Here is a 24639-nt window from a genome sequence, read left to right on the forward strand (position 1 = left end):
AGTGAACTCCAAAAAGCTGTTTGGTATCATTTGGGAGACAAAAAAATGCATTTTTTAGTATTTCTTTATCACTGAGAAGTAATTAGGCAAACTTGGTATTTATCATACAAGTTTACTTCCTGTGAATACGTGCATTTTCTGGTTCTATTTCCTGGTGTTTTAAGGCTTATAGATTACTGAATGATGACCCAAATAAAGAAACATTACGGTCTCATAATCTCTGGAAAATCTTCAAAGTTCTTTAAATACAAGATTACATGGAGAAGATTTCTAAAGAGAGCAGTATCTGTGCCTGCTGATATATTGACAAAGGAAGAAGACACAATCATTTTATATTAATAAGTAGAATTGGTAGATTCCATAAATTAGAAAAGTACTGCTGTCTACCCTGGAAACCTCACAATTTAATCTTAAAATTATAGGTTTCTGAATAATAAATGTGAAAATGAATTGCAATTTACTTGTGGATGGAGGATGCCAATATGTAAACCAAATATGCAGATTGCCCATGTGAGGAGTATGTGGCATTATTAATTAGGAGTCTGGTTAAAGGATAGGAGTTTCCCAGACCAAGGCTGAGTCCAGGCTGCCATCTCTCAGACTTGCAGCAGATCTGAGATTTTTGCTACAGTCGTGTCCAAGTGCACATGTAAAGGAATTTAAAAGTGACTTGGGGAAGTTATGAAAGAATCGTTGAGGGGAGTTATGAAAGTGATTCAAAGTCAAAATTCTGTTATTATACATGGCAGCAATAAAGTACCATTCCAGTATCTATTTCTTGTCCTAGTCTACCATGATAGTGCATGAGTATTCCTCAGCCTGGAAATATGAGATTACTCATCTCTTAGACAGAATAGCAGAATGAGAAACAAAAATGGTACATAGAATAAAACCTTAATTCACTCTCCTCTCCTAAATTGTAGGTACTAAGGTACTAAAACTGTTGGATTCATGTCACCAATAGTTTTAGGATTTAAATCTCTTTCTTGGGTTTAGTAGGAAAAGAAATAAATTCTGAAGCCCATCGTCTTTGTTTTGAAGCACCAGTCTTACCTGGACTCTTTCCCTGATCACAGCATCCTCTAAATCAGGGGTGGGAAATGATGGCTCTTTTATGACTAATGGACGTCAACTTCCAGAATTCCTGCTGGCTGAGGAATTCTGAGAGTTGGTCCACAATCATCATTCCCCACCTCTGCTCTAAATGCTCAGCACACCTAGCATCCATGGCCACAATGTGGCATATCTCTATCCATGTCTGTCTGTCTGTCATCTAATCCACTAATCCTCTGGACAGTGAGAGGGACAGCAGATATATTTAATAAATAAATAAATAAATCCTCACTGTCCTGTTGCCCCATTGATGGAATGAACAAGGAACCAGGAATGGATCCTGTTGCTCTGCACTCACACTACTACTCCCATTGCAAAGCACCACCAGGTGCATTTTCCTGCTGACATTGTAAATTGCTCTTCTCCCCTCCCTTATGTACAAACTGTATACTACTATAGTTTAAGATTATCCTATCAGTATCCTAAAATGATAAAATTAACATTTTCATATTGAAGTTCTCTCTTATTTGTTTTTTCCTGACAGCACATTTCCTTGAGAAACTCATTAACTCTTGAAAAAATAATATAGTATGAAGATTTACTATGAAACTCAAATTGATTTTTATATGCATATTAATAAAAACCTGCTTATATATATTGGTCTTATAGTTTAGTATATCCTACAATGTTTCTTTTTCCTTTATTTTATACATACTGGTTACAAAAGGTTAATGTGTTTTCTCCCCCCCCCCCCCCGACCAATTGTTAACTGCCTTCCTCTTAATTTCTTTCCCTCCAAATTTTTCCAGTTTCATGAGCTCCTTCCTAATAGGAAGCATCCAATAATCCTTTATTTACTTTAATAGAGTACAAGTAGAAATCTATAAAACTAAACATTCCAGAAACAGAGTAGTCCAGAGACTCTTCCAGACCACACTGATCTGTCTGTTATGGTATTGAACAGGTCATTTTCTAGACGTACTATAGTTTCTAGAAAGTTATCCATCCAACATCTCCTCAAAGAGAGGATCAGGATTGGCATGACTCATATTGAACCATTTTCATATTACATACTAATATCACCATTCCAAGGAAGATTAGATAGATTTTTCACTGCTTGAAGAAGAGAATTTGTTTAATTCCAAAATTAATTGCAACCTTGAGGCGATTGTCCACCTGCATGAGAAGCAGCCTTATGAAAATCCTGTTTATAATCTATATATATATATATATACTATCTCATGGATTGGGTACGAAATAAAAATATTATTGCTAAAAACAGGGTGGATTTAGAGAGGAAGGATCAACACTAGATCATTTTTTGGTTCTATACCACCTGGCAGAAAAATACTTGCGCCCTGTCACTCCTTTTTCTGTAAGCTTTGTTGGTTTTAAATCAACTTTTGATTTAATACCAAGGAAGAGACTGTGGGACAGTCTGAAAAGGGAAAGGCTGTTTATCCAGTCACTCTGTTTCAACTTCTCTGAAAATTAGATGTGGGGATATCTATCTAAACAGTTCCAACAGGTGTAAAACAAAGTTGTATATTAACCCTATTATTCTTCAATTTATATCTAAATCCAATAATTCAAGCATTCGCTGTTCCAGTTCACCATCCATCCATTCATGCAACTACTGTATGCCGATGATATTGTTATTATGACTACTTCATAGGTGGGAATATGAAAAACAATTAGAGCACTAGCTTTATTCTACAGAGTTAAAAATTATTAACAAATTATTTAAAAACCACAGTCGTAGTTTTTGCCCAACAATATCATAAAATCTACAAATGCCAAATAAATGGGATTCTAATGGAACAGATGCGCATCTCTAAATATCTTGGAGTACAATTTCACACTTCCTTATCCTGGAATGCTCCTTTTTTTTCTTTCTATAAGATTTTACCATTCAAAAGGTACTATGTTCCTGCAGCCTGCAAGGTCTTCCAAACCAAGGTAATTCCACAGTTTCCCTATGGCTCCCAAATTTCCCCCCCGCACAGCTCAATATTATTGAAATAATCCAAAATGTATTTATTGGAGCCATTTTGATGGTTTCAAATATTATCAAGTGGAAACAGGCATAGTTCCAGTGGTGCCAGGGCATGCTTTCTCCTATTTAAATTCTGGCTAAAATAATTTTTACTCCCTATAGGTTTGGCCCCTTTAATATTTAGATATCATTTTAAATAATCATGGCTTGAAAAGCCCTAGGTAAAATTCATTTGCTGGACTTCTTTATGGAAAGTCAGTGTATATTAGACTTTAATAATGCTAGAACTGCCCTTAGGCAATGAATCTGAAATACAGATCTCCAAACAGGCCTAAGTAAAGTATCACACCCCAATATTTATTATTTGCTTCCTAAAAGGTCCTTTCCAGCCACATTTATTATCCCTTCCAATTTTAAAATTTCATAAGGCCTTCACTTTAGCAACTTTGGATATTATGCTTTTAGCAGTCCTTCTTGGATGTTTTAAGGATATTCCTATGCATCTTTGATTATGATCATGTAGTGATAGTTCAACAGAATCTCTAGACCATCTCTAGACTGTAACCTATATAACTCTAGCAAACTCTTATATATCCTATTTTGAAGACATTTTCAGGTAGGGAGTATGATTTAATGCTATTACTCTCAGATGACTCAAAAATATCCTCTTACATCACCCAGTTCTATTCATATGATATGCTATAACATTACTTAGGATTAGAACTTCTTACAATGCTATTTTATTTGGATTTATTTTAGTTTCTGTATTTTCACTTATTTTTAGACTCAGTTATACATATTGTTTTTCTCATAAATATAAACATATACTGTATATAGAAGGATATAGTACTTCTTTTGTTCAATATCTTGAATAATAAAATTATTATTTAAAATATAATTTAAAATTATTATTATTTTTCAGGGCTGTAATAAATAAATTTGAATTTGAGCATCTCATGGGTTTAATAGAGCTTGTGAGACATTCTGGCTGTTGTTCACAAGAAGAGATATTTGTGGATTTGTGATGGCTGGACCGCAAGGCTTTATGCCAGAATTATTTGCCAGTTTACTATATAACATGTTGGAGAAGTTCTTTTTTTAAAAAAAGTTGACTAACTCAGGCCAATACATCAACGCTTCTGCCTACTCTGCCAGCTGGTTCCATTTTTCATCTTCCTAGACAGCAGCAGCTATGGCTACAGAGTTGTTTTACCTCTGAGAAAGCTTCCAAAAATGGCAATATTTTTCTGGCTGGGTCCCGAGACAGTTCACTGAAGAGATGTAAGAATTAACAGAGGCATCTCCTGCTTCTTGCCAAAAACCAGGCCCTTCCGAATGCAAAACGTATTAGCCAAGCAATTTCCTAACATGTTGATTTAATTTAACAAATGAGATTTCCCCCTTCTTTTTTTCCATATTTTTTTTCCTAATAAAATCACTCCAATAAAAATACTATTGCTAACATTTTAAAATAAAGAATGAGGGGATGAACAGGATTTTCTGCTCTTCTTTTAGTTTACAATCCACATTTTCTCAAATGTTAGAATTAAAACCAAACATAATAATAAAACATGGAGATAAAAATGGGAAAAGGGCATGGTCATACTAGGGCAGAAACCATAGAAAAATAAATTCTCTCTTGGAAAGCTCTTTAACTGCAATTGATCTGAGCAGGCTAAGTAGTAAGAGCAAGATCTGACAATGAATTCTGGATTTCATGAGGTATCTGGGAACACTCAATTTCCTTGCAAGCATGTTCCTCAGTGGCAGACAAGAAACGGCTATTTAGCTCTGAATAGCTTTGTTTGCAACGTTCAGTTGCACAGAAGTGTTTCCAGATGATAATTTCCCTTTGTAATTGTCTGCTCTTGCTCACAGGATTTTACAAAGGAAGTTGACCATGTTGTTTTCCATTTGTAATTCTCCTGTAGTTCCCTGGGATACCTTCCATTTTCTTTTACCATTAAAAAAAATTAAAAAGGAAACAATGCAATAATACTAGGAGCAGCATGTTCTGTTGCATTCTCAATTTATGCAAGGCTGTAATGAAGTCCCACAATGCACTTTGTGACTAAGATATGCAGAAACTGATATGCTAGGGTATTTTTGCAATTGAGACATAAAAATGTAAAGGAAACAGCAGTCTAATGTTTGAAAAACTTTGCTTTACAAAATAAAGAGATAGCAATTGTAGAAATGTTTGACCTACTAATCTCAGAAAAGTTCCTCAGAAATGCTCTTAGTGTGTTTCTCTACAGAATATTTTAGCATTTGTGATTTTATTTTTCCTTGTCAATCAATCAGTATGTTTATTGTTTTGACCACCAATGATAACAAAATTTTTACATAAATATGTAAAAATAACATATTTATTGTTGGAATTAAGTGTCCTAAAAAAAAACATATTTGCAAATAATTCTGCAGAAACACACACTTGATGGTTGGGTTCCCAGATTATGCTAAACTGAATTGTAATCTGTTTGATTTGGGATTAAGGTCCTATGTGAATCCAATTACTAAAATTTATAAACAAAGGTCTATCTTAATGTGAATTTTAGGCTCATATACAATAATTGTGGATTTTATTAAATATATGTACAAACAATGATTTGTGGCAATATTTTTTATTAAAATTTAAAATACAAATATAAAAAATATAAACTAAGAAAAATATGTAAAAGAAAAAGAAAAGTTAAACATGTGGAGAGAGAAAAAAGAGAAGGGAAAAATATAAAGAAAAAAGATATATAAAGAAATGACTTCTCCCTTCAATCATTCACAATTTCAGTAACTTATTACCTTTTCTAACATTTCAGCCAAAGATATCTTCATCCTATATCTCACCTTTTATCTATTAACAAATAAATCCTCATCAATCAATCTTAATCAGCAAAAGTCCATTAAAAGAAAAAAAAAACACATATACATGCACACATATATAAGTACACAAACATACATATACAGTTCTCTAAATCAATTTCATATTTCTTTATTTTACACAATAACTTATTATTTTCTCTAAAAGAACAAGATAAAATCCCTTCTTTCCATATCAAATATCTATAAATAAATCCTTAAAACTTCCTCATTCAAACTTAATCAAGAAAAAATTGCAACTTATTAAAAATCTCGATCTTTAATAGCCCTTCAAATATTATCCCACAAGTCAATCTCTTATCATGTTCTCTTCATCTCCTCTCAGAAACTCCTTTGCATGATTAACCCATTCTTTCAGTTTTAATACCGCAGCTTATCACTTTCTTTAAAAATACAAAACAAAAACCCTATTCTTCTCATATCTTATCTATAAACAAATCTTTAGAGCCCTGTCATTCAGTCCCTGTCAAGAAAAGCTCATTAAAAGCTACTAGGAAAAAATTAATAAGGATTGAATAAGACAACTTTATATTCCTTCTTTTTGTCTTTCAGTATGTTGATATTTATTATTCATTTAAAGCAATGTCTCAAAAGCTGATTTCTTTTGTCTTTATCTATTCCCAGGAATCCCTTCATAAGTATAACATATCATTTTTATAAGTCCAAGGTAAAAAAAAGATGTCCCGGTAAATCTTCTGAGTTGAAATCCACATATCCAAGTCACTCTTGGGATTTATTATCTGTATGTGTCCCTTTTAGCTATTAAAACATTAGCTGGTTTCATTTGTAAGTCATGTATAACATCGTTGTCATTGTATTTTTGTAGTCTGTCATTTTAAAATCCATATCCAAAGCAGCCTGATTCTTAATTATAGCCTCTTCTATCTCATTTTTAAAACCCATTTTACAGTAGCAGATGGTCTTAAGAGAAAGTTCTGAGTACACTGTTGCCAAGTATCTTTGAATTCTTCCAGTTAAAATATTTTTTTCCATCCTGTATTAATGTTTTTCTCCTCCTTTATTGCACTCTTTAGTTCTTTCTGGTTGCCTCTAGTGACCGGCCTTCAAGGTCTCCTCTGATCACATTTTTCTCTAATTCACATTTTCCATTGGAAAGATTTCTTACCCTTAGATTTAAAATCTTTATATATATAAAACAACTCACAGGAAGCATTCTTAGAATTAGTTTCAAAATCTTATTTCCAGTCCATGTGACTCCTTAGTCTATTTGTAACTTTCCAAAATCAATTTGTTCTAATCAACCTTTTGCTGCTTATTTCTGAGTATTTTTTCTTTAAGTCCTTAAACCTACATGGAACTTCTTTCATTAAGGCTCAAAGGACAATCAGTATAATAGTATAGTGAAACTTGCCCCTAAGGTCTATAAACCAGTTAACAAGCCAGTTCCAGAAATGATTAAGAGAGGAAATGACTGAACCCAGTGACTATTTGAAAGTTCCAAACTGCCACTCAGGTGAGACGACTTTCTCCCAGTTCCCAGTGCTCTGAGACTTTGTTGGAAACCAGAGAAAAGATTACAAATTGAAGAGAGTGGAGCCAACAGCTATGGCAAAAAGCGGAATTGATAAATGGAATCGGGTCTCTGAACTCCTCTCCAGATCAAAGAGAAAACTAAGATTGCTCAAAAGTGCTCCTTACAGCACCTCCCCACAAAAAGATCATAAAACAGTGATGTGAATAGATGCAAGAGCTCAGAAATTGGAGAAATTGCTTTAGTAGTATTTGGCTCCGAGCCATTGCCATGATGAACAGTCTAGAATAAAATACAGTAATCCAGTTAATACTTTTGTGCAGGGAATCACTCAAAAGTATTTTTATTTATTTATCAGATTTAGAGACCATCCATCTCACTCATAAAGTCAAATGGACTTATGAACAATGTCCAAAGTTATAGCCATTGCAGCACCCCATGATCATATAGTCAAAATTTTGATGCTTGGCAGCACTTCTTCTTGTGACTTGTGATTCCAGACGTGCTGCAATGCCCCCCAACTAATTATCTTCCCTGATCATGTCTTTTTCTAGCCGTGCATCCCATTTTCATGATCTTTTGGAAAACTTCTGGTCTTCCCAGGGGCTCCTGGGAAATGGCCCCTGCCATTCTCCAAATAGTGCACTAGGAGAAGGCCATAGCCTTTTTGAAGGACTATGAGAATGGGACCCACAGTTCAGAGAAGGAATGGGATGCACATCTTGAAGAAAAAAAATGGGACATGTGGCTTGGAGAACAGCATGAGATGATAGTAGTCACTGGGGTGCAGCAGAGTTGGTGAGCCACAGAGCAGCAGGATAACTAGGACTTTGCATAATGGTGTTGGCATTAATGGCCATAATGTGAAGCCTGAGATAGCATTTCTCAGTGGGGCTAGGGATGAAGTAGAAGCCTACAGGCAGTGGCAACTGGTTGAGACTCAGCCCCAGCACAGGCACTGAGTCACTGTACAGGGCAGCCAAAAGGACATAGGTCAGGGGAGGATAGTTAGGTGGGGAGAGTTGCAGTGCCCTGCACTCATAAGTGCTGCTGAGCTGGGTGGAGTAGTTGAGGCTTCATTGGGCAGAGCAGCTTTGTACCATACTGCTTGGCTGACTGAAGCTTCGATTGGCAGCTATGGCTTTGCATCGCACTGCATCTCCAACTGGTCTCCATTGGCCTCCCAGGACTTTCCCATCTCCCTGTGGCACCCCAGGAATCCATCAATTTGTGATTCTTGGTAAACAACACCAGATGGAAATGCTGGAATTGTGGTGGCTAAGTGATGGGGTCAGATGACATCTAACTTTATGACTGCATTCTTAGTGAATGAAATTCTGGTCCCAGTTGTGATTGTAAGTCAAGGACTACTTGTATATGGGGGAAACAAATCTTATCTAGAAGTATTCTAAATGATCTAAAGTCACTTTCCCAGCTGCTCTTTCCTTCATTGTTCCTAGCTATAAACATAAAAATAATAAATATTCACTCACCCTAACAGTTTGAGAGCAAGCCTTACAATTATAATGTACATGAAATGCTTTGAATGCTTCAAAATGTAAATAGATTGCTGTTTCTGTATTTAATTTTTTAAAAAAACCTCTGAGAATTGCAGCAGAATAATAATTTGGTGACAATAGTGGAGGGCTAAGGTTGAAAATTTTACATTCTTCATTGGGGATGATAGGTTATCTTAAAGCAAAAAGGTTTTATTATTTATTCACACACACACACACACACACACACACACTGCTGTCATCTTTGGGTGGATAGATTCCAAAAGTTTGCAGTATGGTGACAGAGGGGCCTATTAGCTGTGGATGTCACCGTTCATCCAACTGTGATATAGTCAACAGCCAGCTAGCAAATCACAGCTTAGTACAATGTATAAATCCAGATGCCTTTAAAAAACTCCTTTATGATCAGTTCAGTTCCAATTCTATGTATATTTTGGATATGCACATGCAAAGCAAAGTTGCTCAGTTGCTCATGGCTGCTATGGAATATGATTGTTTCTTTACAATACAACATTTCAACCAACCTATTTTTACAGTATCACAGTTTAGGGTAGAGATTCTTGAATGATTTGAACAAATGGACATCTCTAGAATTTTGAGATTAACCCAAGGCTACTCTCACAAAATGGCTGTGCTGAGGAAACATGCCCGTTCATACATTTGTTGCCATGGGGAATAATGCACTAATTTATCATTCTTAATAGTTCTTCTCACTATCCCTATTTATTTTTGTAAGCAAGGGGGAATGGACACGCTTGAAACAGTGTATTGTGCTAGGATGGCATTTTCTCATCTCCCATTGCTCTAAGCCCACTGGAGATCGCTATCCTGTAGTCTCCTCATGAGGAGCAATTGCTGAGGCACTTGATCCAAAATATATTATCCTGAGATTAATCACAAAAAGCCAATCCACTTTCTAGCTCTTCATTCCACCATGGTCATCAGCTTCATTCTCAACAGAGCTGTCTTCAGTTCACTTCAGTTCAACTTCTTCCCCAGAAGTTGGCGTCTTTCTGGACACAGAGTTTCCTTTTCTAATTACTTTTGGAAATTGCTTGTTTCAGCTATTAGGAACCTTTGAAGCAATACATTCTTTTAACCACATTTTTAAGTGAAAGAAGTTTTAAATATAAATTTAAGGACTTTTTTTTAAACAGCAGAAGGATGATTAGAACATTGATTTTGGAAAGTTGCAAATCAACTAAGGGATCAGATGGATTTGAAATAAAGTTTGAATTTTTTCATAACAATCCATAACAATGGGAAAGTTCTTTAAAATATATATAATAAGGTGGGACTATGAAGATTGGACACTAAAAGAAACCCAAAGGAACTGAAGATTAGGATTAAAGGAGAAGAACACTTAAATTTGACTCTAATATAGAACGGAGCAAAATACTTTAATATTGGACATATTGAAGGATATTTTTGAACAATGAAGAACAGTTTTACTAGAGAAGACTGAGCTTCATCTGAAAGTGGATTTAAAAATGACAGGCTACAAGAGTGATATAGGGGAAATGCTATACCAAATATATAAATGTAACTAGTTGATGTCTTAATAATTAAAAGGAATATACAAAGAACATACCAAAATATTGATCTGAATAACTTTTCTCTATTGGATTTACAAAAGAGAGTTGTTAAAATTTTGAAGACTTTTGTGAGAAGGAATAAAAAAAATGAAAAGAAATCAAGTTTAGAATATTATTTGAAGGAATTAAAATAAAGATTGTTAAAAGTAAAAGGGAGGAATATAAAGTTGGTTTATTTGATCAAGGTTAAATTAAATACTATACATTGTACTGTACTATACAGTATACTATACTATACAATCTCTAGTGGATTTTTACTGATCATGAATGATCAATGAGGTTTTTAAGGATTTCTTTATAGAAAAGAGATATCAGAACTTGATATCATTTTTTGTTCTTTAAGAGAAGATAACATCTTGCTAAAATTGTTTACACTGATGTAATGAAGATGGAAGTAATTTTTTATGTATTTTTCTTTTTTCTTTACTATATTTTTTCTTTGCTGTTTTTGTTTTGTACAGGTTTATTTTTTCTTTTTATTCTTTTAATTTGAACTCATTTTTATGCTTTCAATCATAATGTTTAATAAAATTTCTATTAAAAAAAAGAAACAAGACATTAGGTTGCAACCACTCAATAACCTAGCCACAGCCCAAATGTCATTTTTCTAGTCAGGAGACTACAAAGAGAGGAAAAAAGAATGATCTTTGTAAATATGTCCCTAATTTATGTAAAATATGTATTTAATGTGTTCTTTAAAAGAATTCTTCAGGAGCAATATTTGGCCCAGCCAGAATTCTCAATCTTTATCCTAAAGTTATTTTCAAATTAAATTTGACTCCTGGTGCTTCATGGACATGTCCATGTAGTTTTCTTGACAATAATATAGAAGTGAATTCCCACTGCTCTCTTCTGAGATCTATTGCAATTCCCTAGCCCCATGGCCTAACAATCCTTGGAGGACCACTCATTGTAATAGTTTTTGAACCTACCTACTGAAATCTTTACCTTAAAGGTTTTAAAATACAAAAATGTGCCCTTTAAGAAGGGACAGGCAGTCAATATCCCGATACAGGTAGTCTTCAACATACTACCACAACTGAGCCCAAAATTTCTGTGAATATGGCTTCCCTATTGACTTTGCTGGTGAGAAGGTCGCAAAATGTGATCACATGACCCCAGGACACTGCAACCCTCATAAATGTGAGTCAGTTGCCTAAGCACCTGAATTTTAATCACATGATGAAGGGGATGTTGTAATGGTCATAAGTCACTTTTTTCAGTGCCATTGTAACTTTGAATGGTCACTAAACGAACTGTTGTAAGTCAAGGACTACCTATCCTCAGGAAGAGTGAAAGAATAACCTTTTCTGAGTGAAGGAATTTTTGCTGAAGAATCATAGACTGGGCTAGGATACAGTTCACACTCAGCTCATTCCTACACCATTATCTGCATGAACTTATGAGGAAAGACAAGAATAAACTCTGCCTCCTTCCATCCCCTGTCAGCAATCTTGATCAAGATGCTGTAATTTTGCCTGGAGGGATCAGTGGGGGAAAAGCAGGAACGTCCCCACCTCAATACAGTCTGGCTCATTCTTCATGCCTTGAGCTCCCTCAGTTCCTAGTGCACAAGTGAAATCTACTAAATGTACCACGATGTTTATTTCTTTAAAAACTAAATATTGGCAATTCGAAACCTATTTTAGTGTAAGTCTATTCTTGGAAAAATGTAATTGAAAACCTGAATGATGTTTTCTTTTTTCCTGAGGAACCACACAAATATCTCTAAGTCTCAGGCTGATTCTGTATTTCCTTTCCATGTCTTCTGCTTTTCTGCTTTCCTTTCCATAGTATCTGCCTTGCTACATTCTGCTGCTTATTCCTTTTTTGGTCTTCTGTTCTCTCCCTTCTGTGCTGAAGGAAATGATAAGTCTTTGGGCGAGACAGTTTTCTGTTTTGAGCCAGCTTTTGGGAATGGTGACTAAGCACTGCAGTATACAGGTTTAGGGAATTTTGCCTCCAAAAAAAGCAAAATTTCCTGGCATTTTTCCAGAGGTTAATAGGATGCAGCAAGTCAGTACAGTTTATTAAAGCCTGCCAAAAAAAAAAAAGGGGGGGGAGAGAAGTTACAACATGCTTTATAACTAGAGCACAGAGACACATATGGGGATGCAGATAGAATTTTGTATTTGAATACATTTCAGCCAATTCTGTTTCACTTTTTTATGATTTTATGCCTGCAGAAATGGCTATTTTTAATAAAATCAAATTGATTTTAATTAAATTAATATGTGAATTATTTTCTAATATCGGCTTTTCCATTCGTGTTGTGGTAAGAAAACTGGAAAGAAGAATTTCAAATCATTCCAAAAGAATCTGTGCTCATGAACTCAATATTAATGATCGTTGGAAATACCTCTTACAAATATTCTTTATTCCAAAACGGATAAAGTAGTGAACACATCTGGAAGATATAGGTAGTCCTTGACTTACATCTGATTATTCAACTGTTTGGAATTACAATGACCTTGGAAAAGGGTGCTTTTCAGCCCATAAAGCATTTTTGGCCATTGTAAAATGTCATTCCATCCCCCCCTATAGTCACATGACCGTATTTTAGACACTTGGTAACCAGCTCACATTTATGACTGGTTGCAGCATCATATGGTCATATGGTCATATGAACATACATTGTGAGTTTTTTTGCCAGTTTCTGACAAAAAACACCCATTCAGGAGAATGGATTTGGACTTAACGATTATATGATTCACTTAGTGAACATATAAAAACAGTCGTAAAATTGGGTCCAGTCACATGGATGCCTTGATTTACAACAGTCATGACTTTTGACTGAAATTATTGTTCTAATTGCAATCATAAGTCAAGGATTATCTTATCAGGTTGTATGCACTTCTGGGTTGAAAAGATTAGCTGGTGACATCACCATTGCCTAGGGGATGCCCATGGTGGCTCCTTTCATGTCCCCATCAAGGAGCCGAAGCCGAGTGACAGGAGCTCACCCACCATGCAACAGCACTTGGGTCTCAAACGTGGGTCTCCTAATCTCCAACCCAGTGGCCTATCACGTGAGCTGCCGCACTCCTTATCAGCTTGTGAGAAGCTGTTTTAGAATCCGATGCACAAATGAATATAATTATTGCAATAAGAGTATTCCCAAGTCTCCCTCTAAATTTCTATTCCAAATGTTATCCTTAATTAGAGAAATTCTCTTAATTAAGATTGAAATTAAGCTGGTTTTCTTTCCAGTGTAAACTATTGGGGTTGAATGTCTAGTACAGAAAATAATCCTTTGAAAATTAGAACAGCATTCACTTAGCAATAACATATTCATCATTTATAGATAATTCAGTTTCAGATTAATTCTTACACTATTCAAAATCAAAACTTCTTTTTATCTTCTTTAAACCTTTCTAATAATAGTACCTAAGAAAAATATTAACATGCATATCCCTCTTATGGTCAGATCTTCTGATTTTATTTTGACCTCTCCCTATGAAAATATTACTATGTTATTATAAAATAATATTTATATTTAATTATCATTTCTTTTCTAGAATATGCTTCCTGTAATGAAAACTACTTTCTGGATTTATATCTATTCCATTTTCTCAATATAGCATTCTAACAAAGTGATCTTTAAAAACTACATTAACATACCACAAATAATTTTGCCACCCAAACCTCAAATCATCTCCTTCTAACTCCCAATAATTTTCTATTTCTCAGCATCTCTCATATAAATTAATCTCTCATATAAATTAATCAACAAACTGCAAAATATAATTTCAAATTAGATATAGCCAAATTTCCTTTTTCATTAGCATCTTGTAACACCTTAGATTTAATTCACTCTTTTTACCTTTATGCAATTTTTCTTTCTTTCTGCCATTATTTAAATGATACATTAATTGTCAAAACAGGTATGGTCTAAAAAACAACAACATTCTAGGTAGAATATTCATCTTAATCACAGAAATTCTTCCCAATAGCGACAATTCTAATTTTTCCTTTCTTAATGTAACTTTTTAAACTTCATTTCATATTTTAACATAATTATTTTGTAACAACATATAATTTATATTTGTCAAATTAATACCCAAATATTTTACATTTTTCTCAATCTTAAAACATGTATTGTTCATCAATTCAGCTAAATCTTACCTCTTCATATGTTTGTTACCATCTTCTGTTTATTAATTTTAAAAGCACCTAAAGCAACAAATTCTTTTAATTTTCTCATTAATAATTCAATCCCTTTAAAGTATTTTCCAAAACCAGCATTAAATCATCTGTAAAAGCTCTCAACTTGTATTTTTAAAACTTTTTACATCTATTTTCCTATGCGCTTTCATTGTACCTTATATTTCCATTTAAAACTTCCAAAAACGGAAATAATGGACAACCTTGTGTAGTTCTGTTTTGTCTCTCACAAGGTTTTGTTAGATCTCTATTAACAAAAATTATTTGTTCTTTCTGTGAGGTATGTTGATTTTACCCATTTTATAAAATTCTCTCCAAATCCACTTCTTCCAAAACTTTAAATAAAAAAGTCAATTTAAATTGTCAAAACCTTTCTTTGCATTTAAAAAAATAATTCAACTTGTTTTTTATTATGCTGTTCCAAGTGTTCTATAATGTCCATCATCTTTCTGGCATTATTTTTAAACTGTAAAATATACATTGATCTTCTTTAATAAATTCTTCAGAATTATTTACAATCTGCTTAAGACATTATAAATAACTTATAATCACTATTCAATAGTGATATTGGTTTTTAGTTTCTTGTTGAAGTTAAATCTTGCCCCTCTTTAGGTTTCATTCATTCATTCATTTTGTGTGTCTGTTTGCTTATCTATCTGTCTGTCTGTCTATTTATCCCCCCCTCTCTCTCTTGTCTACTGATCACTAAGTCTTAGATTATCCTGTATATAATATCTGTTTTCAAAGGATTAATTCATTATATGCTATCAAGTTGGTGTTGACTTGCCAGTCAGTTTCCAGATCCAATTCAAAGTGTTGAATTTAAAGCCCTCCATAGCCTGAGTCCAGGATATCTGAGGAACCATCTTTTTCCAATGGGATTGGCCTGCCTCACTGATTGTGGCAGAAAAGACCTACGGCAGATCTTATACGCTAAGGAATATAGCTCTTTTTATATTTAATCTAAAAATTATTTATCTCATGTGCCTTAAATACTATCATTTATCTTACTTCAGAAAAATTGAAACAGTTATTTGCTTCCGTCATAATTTTCCTAGAAATGGTTTATTCATTTGAATTATTTGTGGTTTTCTTTTACAATAAATGCATACTTGTTAATGTTTAAAAAATACTTGCTCTATATTTTTACTTTTTATTACAAAATTATAGTATACAAATACCAAAGTTAGTAATTAAGCAAAGAAAGGATGATAATCAACTCTGAAAATTAGGCTTTCCAGTTGTTTTTCTGGGTTTATCTGCAGATGGCTTATAGAGCAGGGCAATCCAACACCCCAGTCTGCAATCAGCTAGTGGGGCGCGGTTCATTGGGAACCAGTCCATGCAATCGGCAGGCGAGCACACAAGTGTGTGAAGCTCCATTTGTGCAACAGCAGGCACGGGTGCAAAGCACATCCTCCCCCCCCCCTTCTGCTGCTGCCATTGCTGGTCTGCAGAGCTGGAAAGGTTGGGACCACTGTTATAGAGGGAAAAGCATGCCTTCGGTACAAGCAACCTAAATTTTCCATGGCAGAGCCATAATCTGAAATTAAATGCATATTATGTGAGAGTATAGTTTGCAGAACATCATTTGTTATAGAATAGAGTAGAGTGGAGTAGGGTAGGGTAGGGTAGGGTAGAATAGAATAGAATAGAATAGAATAGAATAGAATAGAATAGAATAGAATAGAATAGAATAGAATAGAATAGAATAGAATAGAGCTGGAAGGGACCTTGGAGGTCTTCTAGTCCAGCCCCTGCTCAAGCAGGAGAACCTATATCATTTCAGACAAGTGACTATCTAGTCTCTTCTTAAAAATCTCCAGTGATGGAGCGCCCACGATTTCCGGAGGCAAGCTGTTCCATTGGTTAATTGTCCTCACTGTTAGGAAATTTTTCCTTAATTCCAGGTTGCTTCTCTCTTTGGTCAGTTTCCAACCATTGTTTCTTGTCCTGCCCTGTGGTGCTTTGGAGAATAGTTTGATGCCCTCTTCTTGAATACCCCTTAAATACTTGAATACTGCCAACATGTCTCCCCTATTTCTTCTTTTCTTTAGACTAACCAAACCTGATTCCTGCAGCCATTCTTCATAAGTTTTAGTCTCCCAGCCTTTGATCATTTTAGTTGCTCTTCTCTGAACTTTTTCAAAGGTCTCTTTTTTATAGTATGGTGACCAAAATTGGTTGCAGTATTCCAAGTGTAGTCTTGCTAGGGTTTTATAAAGCAGTACTTCATATGATCTTGATTCTATGCCTCTATATACAACCCAGGATTGTATTAGCATTTTTGGCTGCTGCTGCAAACTGCTGGCTCATAGTCAAGTGATCGTCCACTAGGACTCCAAAGTCCTATCACAGTTACTGTTTCTGATCCAGGTCTCGCCTAATCTGTACTTGTATCTTTGATTTTTTTCCTACCTAAATGTAAAACTTTGCTTTTCTCCACATTAAAACTCATTTTGTTGGATAGGGCCCATTGTTCAAGTTTGTCAAGATCTTTTTGGATCCTGAGCTTGTCTTCTGGGGTGTTGGCTATTCCTGCCAGTTTAGCGTCATCTGCAAATTTGATGAGTTCCCCTTCTAAGTCATTAATAAAGATATTGAAGAGTAGTGGGCCTAAGATGGAGCTTTGTGGTACCCCACTGCTTACTTATCTCCATGTGGATGTAGTACCATTGAGGACTACTCACTGAGTATGGTTTGTCAGCCAGCTACAAATCCATCTGGTGTTGTTGTCTATCCCACCTTTTTCTAGCTTACTAAGCAGCAGATTGTGGTCAAATATTATTTTAAAAAAATATATTTAGCATCAACATCATTAGATTGGACTTTGAGAACTTCTCAGTTCCAAAATCTTATTGTTCTTTCAGTTCAACCTCCAACAGGAGATGCCAAATGCTTTCTCTCGCTGTGACTTAATGGAAAATATCCTTCAGAATGGTTGCACAAAAGATTTTATAGAGTATCCAATCAGCAGGACCTTCATACGGGAGGCCAGACCTCTCAGTGCCAAAGGATCAGGGAGTGACATCACCCAAATGACTCCACAGAAGATTGAGCTCCACCTGCGTCCAGGTAAAACCAGATACACTACTTGATTTACCCACAGAAAGCCTTGCATTAATTCCTCACCATCTCTAGAGAAATAGTAAGAAATAGAGAAGAAAGCATCTACTAAGAGTTTGAAGGATTGCTTCACTTGATTGATAATGCTGCAAACATGGTCTCATAGACAATATGATGATAGCTTGATAGTTTCAGAATTGTCCTATGATAGCTTCATTGACTTGACAATTAGCTATTTATTCAGGATGGACATATTACCTTCCAGCAATGGTAGTCAACTTTTGAGATCTTATGGGCATACTGGGAATCTGAGGACAAATTGCAGCTGCTATTTACAAAATGGCTACTATACTGGGTATGTCCAATCTTTAAACCTTCATTTACTAGAAAGGCCTACTGCTCTTTGTCTTTCAAGGCCAAAAAGCAGACTTAAACAAGGTTGCTGTTGTTGTTGTTGTTGTTAAGAATGTGGACATATTTCTTGGCAAAGCATTTGCTAGCAGCCACCCATTACTTTTATTTCCCAGGGATGCCTATGAGACCTAACTTGTATTTGGAACCATTATTGCTGCCTTGCCTTGTTATATGTCTTTTTTAATTATTTGTAATTATGTATTTGAATATTGTAAGCCAATATGCAAATAAAAATCTGGAGTATATGGTTGTAATGAGAAATAATGTGAGTTTGCACTATTTCATGTCAACTTACTACATTGATTTTTATTAAAATATAAAGAGAAAGAAAAGATATTGGCTAAAGCTAGAAGTCTGGCAGTGACAAAAAAGAGAGATGTCTACAGATATGTTTGTGCTTGGTCATCAAATTGATCTGATCTGAAATATTGATCCCATATGGCCAGAAATATCAGTCATGGGAAAACGAATGGTGCATATTTGGGTTCGTTTATAATAACCGAAGCCTGTGACAATGTGGCTTTAGTAAATCAAACATTTGGAAAGAGTAGACTAAGTTGAAATCTTTGGAAAAACATCCCTCATCTTTAGTCTTTCAGCCCTTATCTATTTTTGCTGTTTCAGATGACTCCCAAATTTTCTCAATACAAGTGCGCCAGGTGGAAGATTATCCCGTGGACATCTACTATCTAATGGATTTGTCTAACTCCATGAAGGATGACCTCCACAATATCCAGAACTTAGGTACCAATCTAGCCATGAAAATGCGCAAAGTGACCAGCAACCTGAGGATTGGCTTTGGAGCTTTTGTGGACAAACCCTTGTCCCCTTACATGTACATTTCTCCTCCAGAGGCCATTGAAAACCCATGCTATGAGTAAGTTCTCTAGTCAGAAGAAATACTGATGATTCAATCTTTGTTAAACAAACCTGAGTTCCCCAGTTGCAACTGAGTTTAGCTCCCATCATCTTGGGTCAACTTGGCCAAAAATCAGAGATGAAGGGTGTGGCAGCCTAGAAGCATCTCAAACACCTCAGATCCCCTATCTCTAATGCTAAAATTTATAAACTGTAATTCTAAAGATTGCTAAATGTGTATTCCTGTTCCCTCTTCATCTTAAATATGTGCAGACAGAATGATATATTTCTTTCTTAATATCATGTAAAAAATTTAGGGAATTTCATGAGGTTTATTTCATTTTATTCATTTGTATAGCTGCCCATCTTAACAAATAAAAATAAAACATTTACAACCACAAATACAAAATTTAAAAAGGCATAGCAGCAAAGGAAAACATCATAGCATATAGCATTAATAGGAGATAGATTCCTTCACACACTTGGGGATCTAGATCCAGACATGGAACCAGGTCTTCAGAGCCTTATGAAAAGCCACGAGGATTGGGGCCTTCTTGTCTCCAGTGGGATAAGGTTTCATAGGGTGGGCACCATAACACAAAGGGACACCTTCTGGACCCTGCCAACCAACAGTCTTTAGCCAATGGGATCCAAAGCATGCCCATCCTGCCAAACTGCATCAGGCAGATAGAAAAAACCAGGGTGAAGTGATCACTCAAGTAACCCAGTCTCAAACCTTGAAGGGCTGTAAAGGTGTCATCCAGTACCTTTAATAATTAATTAATTGATTGATTGATTGATTGATTGATTGATTGATTGATTAATGTCATTGTATGTGCGTACATAGTATACATATACAACGAAATTTACTTGACACCCAAAAACCAAGTCCCACACACATAATCCCCAAACACACTCCCCTCCCCCAATCCCCACCCCTAAAACCACCAATTATGTCTGGAACCACATTGGCTCACAAAGTAGTGGTGTTATATAGGCTAAGTAACTCCAGGAATGAGTAGTAGCTGGGTTTCTCCTTAGCAGTTTCAACTATTTATTCTTAACTCTAATGGCACTAAACAGCTAATGTATCTAATGAGAGCACTGCCAAACTTCCATATGCTTTTGGAAACTATTGTGACAGAGGGGAAGAATTGGGTTAAAGAACCTTTAATTGATTGGGTTGTTTAGCTGAGAGGGTGTGTAACTTGAGGCCAATAGCTGTGCTAAATTCTGTGGACTTCCTTGGATTTTTAGTTTCCTGTTACCTTTTCTAAGCTTAATATGCTATCATTTAGCTTGAAACCACCAAATGATCACTGCCTGCCAATGTTTGGCTACAAGCATGTCCTAGCTCTCACAGATGAGGTCAAGCGTTTCAATGAGGAGGTGAAGAAGCAAAGTGTGTCTAAGAATCGAGATGCACCTGAAGGAGGATTTGATGCCATTATCCAAGCAGTTGTCTGTGATGTAAGAGGCCATCTCTATTATGGGGGATTCAGCATAATCTTGTTATTATTATTGTTATAAATTTGTTATTGTTTGACAGATTTTTAGAAATTTAAGAGTATCTTAGGAGAAAAATCTATTTCTCAACATTACTCTGGTGCTAATTAAGTGGGCAAAGATGTATGGGCTGGATTTCTCTTTGGGGGCCTGAGATATTTTGTCTCCTAAACATCGATCAAATTTATGTTTTCAGAAATCAACCATACTTCGGTTGTCATATATAGTTATTAAAGGGATAGAAGGAACATCCCCTAACCCAAGAATCAATTGGCCGGCCTGCCTTTAAACACTTGGAGATTTTTTTCTCTCAGTTATTGAGTATGGGAGTGGGTGACCTGTTGGATGATTCAGACAGACCAGTCTGATTGATTGCACCTTTGCATTTTGACTGCTATACTGTAGTTCTACTTTTTTTATAATCTCTTTTGCCTTGCAGCCCCCCAACTAGGGGCATTAAGCAGGCTCAAATCGCAACTGTGATACATTACAAATTCAGATTTGTAATGTATCACAACTGCCTAGCATGCAGACTGCCCTGGTTCGAATCCCATAAAGGGTGTGGCTAGCTGATGAGGACAAAATGAGTCTGAAATAGCTATACTAGTCTCCCACTTAAATCTTTAACTCTTTGTCAGCAAAAAGAAATATATATATATATATATATATATATATATATATATATATATATATATATATATATATATATATATATATATATATGTTGCTATTTTGCATTGTGACTTTTTACATTTTGTTTTATTATATATGACTCTTACTGATTTTTACTATTGAATTTAATAATAAAAATATTTTTTTTTAAAAGGCATGAGTCAGCCCCATACAGGTAGTCCTCGACGTAACAACAGTTCATTTCATGAGCGTTCAAAGTTACAACGGCACTGAAAAAAGTGATTTATAACCATTTTTCACACTTAAACCATTGCAGATCCCCATGGTCACATGATCAAAATTCAGATGCTTGGCAGCTGGTTCATATTTATGATGGTTGCAGTGTCCTGGGGTCACGGGATAGCTTTTGCACCCTTCTGACAAGCAAAGTCAATGGGGATCCAAATTCACTTAACAACCAAGTTACTAACTTAACTAATGCAATGATCCACTTAACAATTTGGAAAGAAAAGTAAAAAAAATGGGGCAAAACTCACTTAACACATGTTTCACTTAGCAACATAAATTTTGGGCTCAATTGTAGTTGTAACTCGAGGATTACCTGTACACCACTTCTTTTCCACCATTTATATTTCAGCCTTAAAGAGTTAAGTAATTTCCTCTGATTGGTGCTGTGAATATCTTTGTGGACTTCTTCTTTATGGAGTTTTGATTTTGTTTTGAACATATAATGGAGACTATTTTCTTACAGGATAAAATTGGCTGGAGACCTGATGCCTCCCACTTGTTGGTCTTCACTACAGATGCCAAGACACATATTGCTTTAGATGGGAGACTGGCTGGAATTGTGATACCCAATGATGGGAAGTGCCACATGAACAGCAATAACTATTATGAAGCTTCTACCACACTGGTGAGGGTATTTCATGTCGTAGCCACAGGAATAGGATTAATATAGTACAAAAATTGTTCCATTATAGCTGATGATACACATGGCTAAAATTCCATGACCTTAGGTTTACTTTCTCTATGTTATCTAAGTTAAAAGTTAGTTTAGCCTTCCCTAGCCTGGTGTCCTCCAGATAAGCTAGATTACAAATGCTGGAATTTTCAGTCAATGAGGCTTTCTGTATACTAATCACTAGCACTAGGAACAATAATGTGACTCCATGTTTGGCAAATGTGCTTAGTCGTATTAAACAATGGGGCTTTTGCCATTTTGAAATAACTTTCAGCTGAACTATCTGAACTTTCAGATAGAGTCATCTTATTGATGAGTGAGGCAGCATATTAAATAAATAAATAAATAAATAAATAAATAAATAAATAAATAAATAAATAAATATTTTCTTACTGAGTAAAGGTATTGTTGTTCCTCCTTCATTAGCTACCCAAAGTACTTGCTCCTTTAGCTTTTTTTTCTCCCAGTGATGATAAAGAAAATTTGGCTTAGGGTGTTTTGGGCTTTCAGAAGGACATTAATGCATTAATGAAGGAGAGGAAGATGAAAAGAAGGATGGCATGAGAATGCAGAGTGTTTAGGTAGTCAGTGGGGCTTTGTAATTTGAAAGAAAAGGACATGTAAATCCCAGACTCTTCCCACTGCTTTTGGCCTTCTGAGATTCTCTGTACCGATAAAGGAGAATATTTATAGCTTGGGTTTGAAATGAGGGGTTCTTGGTGCTATCTCGGTTTGTTTGTTTCCTTTGTTTCATTACCCAAACTAGGTAACGTAATCAATGCTGGTAAAGAATGGGGTTTGCTCTCAGTTTATATTCTAGTGGCTTGCTCTGCCAGAGCAAAAGTCATTAGAATAGAATATAAACTGAGAGCAAACCCCACTCCTTACTATCACTGATGATGTTACATAATCTGGGTAATTAAATGTCTACAAGAAAACAATCAAGATCAGACAGTACCAAAACCCCCTAGATTCTCTAATGATAGTGAGATACTGCCCTAGGTTCTCAGCAAATTCTGAACAATATTACAGTCTGAAGCTTTTTTCTGGAGTGTATATTGTGTACTGCACCCTCAGTGTAGGTACTCTGTAACTGAGACCAGATCATTCATTGTCCCATGAAAAAAGCAGGCTTTGCCTTAACTTTAACAATGTTCTCAAGAGCAGTAATTTCCCATTTGGAATAAATTGCATTTTTACACTAATTTGGAAGAAAGTAAAGGTGGTGTGCCTAAAAACTATGCTGGAATGTAGTCTTATTTACAGTACGTTCTGTTCCTAATAATTCTTCCACATTACTTTGCTCTGCAATCCCTTAATTCCCGTAGGACCATCCTAGATTCTCTGATGTGCTTATAATACTGTAAAAGGCGACTGTAGATTGGAAAGAGGTCTCGAGATCTGGCTTTTTCATAGATAACATTTATGGGAATATCTTTAGCATGATGGTAGGTTTACTGTAAATGTCTTGAAGATTTGGAAAGAAGGTGAGATACCAATGTTTTAATTAGGTACAGTACATAAAATAACTAATAAGTGGCATATTTTTATGTTCAATCAATTATAAGCTATGATTTTTTTTCTGTGCAATGATAGGCAAGCAGATTATTCATTTGCCTCTCTTGGTTTTTCTTCCCAAGGATTACCCATCCCTTGGTCTGTTGACAGACAAACTCTCACAGAAAAACATTAACTTGATTTTTGCAGTGACTCAGAACATAGTTGGTCTCTACCAGGTAAGAAGACACATTGATCCACATTATGTTTAGGGAATATTGTGGGACTGGAAAGTCGAAACAAGAAAAAGTTTGTCTAGATGTTGGGTTGCTGTTTCCTTTTTTGCTGTTCTTTATTAGAAAAAGAAGTCAAAGAACTCTACCAGAGATAGGAAGAGAGTAGTGCTGGCTCCCTTTTAAAACTTTTTTTAAAAAAATCAGTCTGACATAGAAAAACTGTATCCCAATTTTCTTAGCTTGTATTTGTCCATTTAAGGGAAATCTGTGCTGTTTTCTTTTCAGAACTACAGTGAGCTGCTCCCAGGCACTACTGTAGGGACCTTGTCAAGGGACTCAAGCAATGTTCTACAGCTCATTTTGGATTCCTATGGGGTGAGTCCATGAATAGGAATGTCTAAAAGTTTCACTGGGTTATTGTGAGGATTTGTCTGGCAAAAGGTAACTTCTGTAGATACCAAAATATCAAACTGGTGGGGATGGGGGTGGTTAAAAAATGCCTATGGGGAAGGAGCATAACTATGTAATTGAAAGCCTGCTTATTTAATATTATAATTGTGATATACAATGAAAAAGAATGGCAACTTTGATCACATGCTCACAGATAACATCTTGAATTTTTTGACCTTTTTGACATGTTCTTAGCCATAACTAGGAATTTAAAGCAATAGCTTGTACTTCTCAGCCCACTGCTTGACTAACATTTGTCATGTACCAAAGATACAACATAGAGCCTTCTAATTTAGAGGATGAATGGAGGTGCAAATAAGGGGT

The 24639-nt window shown here is 35.4% G+C and overlaps 1 protein-coding gene across 1 annotated transcript in view; it reads left to right on the forward strand.

Annotated features, from left to right (window-relative positions):
- The window catches only part of ITGB3 (integrin subunit beta 3), a 73113-nt gene that overhangs the window by 25973 nt on the left and 22501 nt on the right, over positions 1-24639 (forward strand). The window contains exons 3-8 of the mRNA XM_015832215.1: positions 17565-17769; positions 18799-19051; positions 20331-20502; positions 21923-22084; positions 23773-23868; positions 24151-24240. Of these exons, the coding sequence (XP_015687701.1) occupies positions 17565-17769; positions 18799-19051; positions 20331-20502; positions 21923-22084; positions 23773-23868; positions 24151-24240 (978 nt within the window). The remainder of the gene's footprint in view (positions 1-17564; positions 17770-18798; positions 19052-20330; positions 20503-21922; positions 22085-23772; positions 23869-24150; positions 24241-24639) is intronic.

This window comes from Protobothrops mucrosquamatus, unplaced genomic scaffold, assembly GCF_001527695.2.
Source record: "Protobothrops mucrosquamatus isolate PMUCROS unplaced genomic scaffold, P.Mucros_1.0 scaffold1, whole genome shotgun sequence".
NCBI classification, from domain to species: Eukaryota; Metazoa; Chordata; class Lepidosauria; order Squamata; family Viperidae; genus Protobothrops; species Protobothrops mucrosquamatus.